Genomic DNA, 6,312 nt, shown 5'->3' with positions numbered 1-6,312 from the left:
TATATATATATATATATACTGTATATATATATATATATATATATATATATATACTGTATATATATATATATATATATATATATATATACTGTATATATATATATATATATATATATATATATACTGTATATATATATATATATATATATATATATATATATCCACCAAGGCATATACAGTAAAAGCAGTAACACTGAGAAATATTATTACAATATTATTATAATTTAAAAGAACTATATTCTGTTTTAATACTATAAATTGTCATATTTATTTATTATAAAAATAATATTTTAAAATGTAATTTATTTCTGTGATGGCAAAGCTGTCACATGATCCTTCAGAATTTCATCAATCATTCTAATATGCTGATTTAGTGGTCAAGAAACATTTTATTTCTTATTATTATCAATGCTAAAAACAGTTTTTGCTTCTTAATATTTTTTTGTGGAAATATTAATATTTTATTCAGCAAGGATGCATTAAATGCATTAAAACTATGTATTTATTTAGTTGGTTAGCTTTGAAATCAGCAGCAATCAACAGATTCCTAACTATAATGGATCTAATTGTCCTTATCTTTAATGAACCTGCTTCTTGTGAGGTGTCTGATATTTTTGTATTCTTTGATTGTAGGCGTGTCCTGGAAGCAGCAAAAAGAGCCAATCTTACAGGTCAATTTTTGTTTGTGGGATCTGATAGCTGGGGAGCAAAAAACTCACCCATTCTAAACCTGGAAGACGTGGCTGAGGGTGCGGTTACTATCCTCCCCAAGCGGGCATCCATTGAGGGTATGAAATGACAGCACAGGCCATTGTAAAATCAACGAAGGCTTGATAATTAAAAAAAATCCATCTGAAAGCCTCAGTTATTCGGAACATTTCTGCCCATGTGCTCATGTAGTGTTAGGTAACATTTTCATACTTAAAAAGATAGTTCACTACAGTTGAAAATGACAAAGAAAACACAAAAATTCTACTTATGTGTCCCATAGAAAAAATAACAGCACAATATTTAATTTTTTCATATCCTTTTAATCTGTTTCTCAGGGTTTGACCAGTACTTCACAACAAGATCACTGGAAAACAACAGGAGGAACATCTGGTTCGCTGAGTTCTGGGAGGATGACTTCAAATGCAAACTGACACGGCCTGGAATCCGAGGCGACAGCGGGCTGAGGAAATGCACAGGCGAGGAAATCATTTCCAACAAATTACTCCCATAAATGCAGTAGTACTTTGATTATCATACGTTCCTATGCTTTTAAGACGTGTAAAGCACATCTAAGTGGATTATTCCCTCAGCATTGCTTTTTGATTCCTGTCATGTTGCTTTCGGTCATTCAGGAGAGGAACGAATCATCCAGGATTCGGTATACGAGCAGGAAGGGAAGGTGCAGTTTGTGATCGACGCCGTGTATGCCATGGCCCACGCACTCCATAGCATGCACATGGACCTCTGTCCGAGTTCGATGGGCGTTTGTGACAAAATGGACCCGGTGGATGGAAGAATGCTGCTGAGTTACATCCGTGCTGTCAGTTTTAATGGTAAGCCTTCTCAAGGACACAGCTGAAGCATGTGAGCCATTTCAAACATTGCGAAAGAGACTTTGAAACAGTTCGAATTTTAGCAATGGGTCTGTATTCATACAGTGCAAGACTAATGAACATCACAAGAATTTGAATGTAAGCTTTTGAATGCTTTGTTTGAATCTGCCAGGAAGATTACACACAATAAACCTGCTTTTGCCAAACACTCTCATATCGAAGATATTGCCTTTGCTGTGAGACTGACAGGTGAAAATAGGTGAAGAGTAGTTTCTACGAGAGGGGAAAGGCCAGAAACGAAGCTGCTGTTTCCAAGGAGGAGGGCTGTGAGTCCCATGGGTTAGTCAGAGTGTGGCAAGAGAGGTCAGCACTCAATCCCAGCCTGAAGAGATCCACTAATGCACAATCCAGCAGCGCACATACTTGTTTTAACCCCCTCCCCTCGTCTCTTTCCTTGTCTTTGATTTTCCCTAGGGCAGCCTCTCTCCAAACACAAGGCGCATTTCCTTTTTTCAGCACTATCTCTCTGTGAAAATCCCTTTTCTTTTTGTCACTCACTTCTAAGAGATTTCTATTAAAAGCACAGCTATTCAGTTTATGCACAGTGGACATCCTCACACTCTTGTATGGAAATCTATTCAGCTTTGAGAGCCTAAGGGGAACAAATCACGCTGCGTGGAGACCTTGCCCCTCGTGATTTGTAAACTCTGGTTTACTGAAAGAAACCTGAGGTTGAGTTTGCTTTGTTGTAACACATCTATCTTTACAGAATTACATCTGAGACATGTGTTTTTTGTCGATTACAACACCATATTTTCTTGTAAGCAGCCTTTGATATGGAAAAGTCACCTTTAAAGTTTGACAATGTTTGACAATTTTACTATAAAATCAAAGGGTGAAAAAGAACAATGGTGTGCCGAAGCATGTGTTTCTACGCATTAATACAATTTTATGCCCTTGAAGTGGGCTGTTTATATTCTGTTGTTTCAAATGATTGCATTTGAAGTAATAACTAGTGATGTTGAATATCAAAACCCTCTGTTTACTCTGAAGGCAGTGCTGGGACAGGTGTGATGTTTAATGAAAACGGTGACGCCCCAGGACGATACGATATCTTCCAGTACCAGCTTTCCAATACCACCATCCCGGGATATAAAATCATCGGCCAGTGGACCAACCACTTACGACTCAGTGTAAGCGTGTTAAGCCCCTTGGTAGTTTGGAACATTTTTGGATGCGTGTTCTTGAAAGTTTTCTCTCTCTTTCTGTAAGGCGGAGGACATGCAGTGGTCTGGAGGGGATAAACTGGTTCCAGACTCGGTTTGTAGTTTTCCCTGTGAGTCTGGGGAGAGGAAGAGGATGGTGAAGGGTGTGCCGTGCTGCTGGCACTGTGAACTATGTGACGGCTATCAGTACCTCCTGGATGAGTTTAACTGCGATACGTGCCCCTTTGACATGAGGCCCACCTCTAACCGCACTGGCTGCCGTCCTACTCCCATCATCAAGCTGGAGTGGAGCTCTCCATGGGCCATTATCCCAGTATTTCTGGCAGTGCTGGGCATTCTTGCTACATCAGGAGCCATCATCACCTTCATCCGCTTCAATGACACCCCCATAGTCCGCGCTTCGGGCCGAGAGCTCAGCTATGTTCTCTTGACGGGCATCTTCCTCATCTATCTCATCACCTTCCTCATGATCGCTGAGCCGAGCACCGGGGTGTGTGCGTTTCGCAGGTTGTTTTTGGGGCTGGGCATGTCCATCAGCTACTCTGCCATGCTTACCAAAACAAATCGGATCTACAGGATCTTTGAGCAGGGAAAGAAATCAGTCACACCACCAAAATTTATCAGCCCCACGTCCCAGCTGATCATCACATTTATTTTGATCTCAGTACAGGTGCGTGTATGTCTGTGATAAATTTACATTTCTTCATATAGCCGATGCTTTTATTCAAAGCGAGCTACCAGACTTTGAGCAACATACATTTCGAAGGTGAACTAATGTTTTTTCAAAATAAATTAATTCAAAAAAGTCAGTGTTCAACAGATTGGCAGATTTTTTTGCCTTTTTTGTGCAATTTTGTTTGTTGAAAATGAAAATTATTAATAATAATAATAATAATATATATATATATATATATATATGAAATAATTTTAATTATATTTAAATAAACCATTAAAATATATAAAACTAATTTTGTCTATAATAATAGCACATTGTCAATGTTAATTTAAATGATCTGTGCAATAATCTGTGCAAAATTTACTCTTGTTCAGAGTAACTGCTTTGCAAATTGTTTACAGTGTTGTCACTGTGCTTTATGTCCCCGAAATACATTTTTGTCTGAGAACATTTTGTCCATTGAATAATTAAAGAAGCAGTATTTTGAGAGTAGCATGGACATGCAGTCATTTCACTGAAAGCTCTTCTCTTTTTGGTGTTCCTTCCATTAATGGTTGTTAATGCATATTATTTGAGGAAACGTTTAGAGACATGGTCTCCTTCTCAAATATGTTCAGAAAATTATTGGAATTGGATTCTTAGTGAATTGATATAATTTAGTTTGATGGTAGGTTAGATATCATGGACCAGTACAGACATTGATTTTGTATAAACATTCATTCATGCCTCTTTTCTGCTCACAGCTCCTGGGTATTTTCATTTGGTTTGGAGTGGTTCCACCTCACACAACTGTCGACTTTGATGAGCTACATCCTCCCAACCCCGAGTATGCGCGTGGGATCCTGAAATGTGATATGTCGGATCTGTCTCTGATTGGCTGTCTGAGCTACAGTATGGTGCTGATGGTCACGTGTACAGTCTATGCCATTAAGAGCAGAGGGGTTCCTGAGACCTTCAATGAAGCCAAACCCATCGGCTTCACCATGTACACTACCTGTATCATCTGGTTGGCCTTTGTGCCCATATTTTTCGGCACGTCACAATCCACAGAAAAGGTAAATTGTTAATAAGATATAGATTAAGATTAGAGACTATGCTTTTGTACAGAGATTTTTACATTTTAATAGGCAATAAAAATAGATGTACTTTTTGTTGCAACATTGTATTTATTTGGATTTTCCCATTGCTATATATTTTCGTATGTAAAAAAGCACATTAAAATTAGTCAGAAACAAAAACAAAATTAGCAAAAAAAAAAACGAATAGTATTATAAAATAAAATTATTAAATAAAACATCAGTGAAATACACTGGATCTAAGGATACATTTAAAGAGAAAAAAAGAGATATATTATTGATTTTCTTACAATTTAATTTAATTTAATTTAATTTCATTTCATTTTTATTTAATATTACCAGAGATACATGCATCACTTGCATTGCAATAATTTCACTATTGTTTGACTATTAACAGTCTATGTTTGGGTCTGTTGACATGTCTATTCCTAGATTTTGTCATCTATATAAAACCCTTACTTCCATGCTATTAGTGTAGAAGATTGGCTGATGCTGATATTAACATGACATACAGAAATATGATCTTCACCCTGAGAGTGTCTAGACATACATTTCACTAGATTAGATGGTTCTGTTTCAGGTAATGTTGCTGCAACATTTACTTGTGAATGCTTCAGCCATAATCAGATTATAAGAAACCTAAAAAACTGTAGCTAATGTCAGGTTAACGTAATTGCTATTTAATTGTGGTGCTGTTTTGTGTTGACCTAAAAGCTGTTCAGATGCTAGCCACACTTCATGCATTTAGTCATTCAATTTTTCACATCTATTCATCCTGTGGGGGATGGTTTTGCTTACAAAGCACAGGGATTTGAAAATGGAAAGTATACTCTGACTAATAGAGAGGTATTTTAGTGGCCGGTCAACCGCAAAGCTTTTGGCCCTCAGGTGGCCTTCAAGTCTTTTCATTTCTTGTAAATGAAAAGAAGAGCATGGAAGAATCAATTTTAAAACATTTTAAATTAACTATATGTTGTGCATCTTCACCTTTTGTTATAAACATACATGATATAAAGTTTTTTTTTTTTTGGCTCACATTAAACATGAAAAAAATATGGAGTCACATACCTGACCTCAAATCAACCTAGCTTGAATACAAAATGTATGCAAATTATATGTATCTCTAACACTATAGTTTGTACTATATAAACTGATTGAATTGTTTGATATATATATATATATATATATATATATATATTTGTGGGCTGTTATCTTACATTTTATCATATTGATTTCAGATTTTAAAGTGTATTTTGTTTATCTTTATATTTCTAATAGGAAAAAACTGTTTTAACATCATAGTTTCTCGTGTGACATTTTTACAATTTTAAAACATTTTAAATTAACTATATGTTGTGCATCTTCACCTTTTGTTATAAACATACATGATATAAAGTTTTTTTTTTTTTGGCTCACATTAAACATGAAAAAAATATGGAGTCACATACCTGACCTCAAATCAACCTAGCTTGAATACAAAATGTATGCAAATTATATGTATCTCTAACACTATAGTTTGTACTATATAAACTGATTGAATTGTTTGCACGTGGTTGATTTCAGCCCTTTGTCTTACGTTAGTCATTACACTAGTCATTAATAGTCATTACACTGATTTCCAGGAAATGCACTGTGACAATCAACAGAGAATTTATATATATACATATTTATATATATACAGTGGGTACGGAAAGTATTCAGACCCCCTTAAATTTTTCACTCTTTGTTATATTGCAGCCATTTGCTAAAATCATTTAAGTTAAATTTTTTTCCTCATTAATGTACACACA

At 35.7% G+C, this 6,312-nt stretch overlaps 1 protein-coding gene across 1 annotated transcript in view; it reads left to right on the top strand.

Annotated features, from left to right (window-relative positions):
* grm6b (glutamate receptor, metabotropic 6b) overlaps positions 1-6,312 on the top strand; it is a 19,598-nt gene that overhangs the window by 10,755 nt on the left and 2,531 nt on the right. Inside the window, exons 5-10 of the mRNA XM_016564624.1 lie at positions 634-788; positions 1,047-1,187; positions 1,344-1,544; positions 2,598-2,737; positions 2,817-3,440; positions 4,190-4,501. Of these exons, the coding sequence (XP_016420110.1) occupies positions 634-788; positions 1,047-1,187; positions 1,344-1,544; positions 2,598-2,737; positions 2,817-3,440; positions 4,190-4,501 (1,573 nt within the window). The remainder of the gene's footprint in view (positions 1-633; positions 789-1,046; positions 1,188-1,343; positions 1,545-2,597; positions 2,738-2,816; positions 3,441-4,189; positions 4,502-6,312) is intronic.

This window comes from Sinocyclocheilus rhinocerous, unplaced genomic scaffold, assembly GCF_001515625.1.
Source record: "Sinocyclocheilus rhinocerous isolate Xijiao unplaced genomic scaffold, SAMN03320098_v1.1 scaffold889, whole genome shotgun sequence".
NCBI lineage: Eukaryota > Metazoa > Chordata > Actinopteri > Cypriniformes > Cyprinidae > Sinocyclocheilus > Sinocyclocheilus rhinocerous.
The sequence above is the reverse complement of the archived record's forward strand: the minus strand, read 5'-3'. Positions and strand labels throughout refer to the sequence as shown.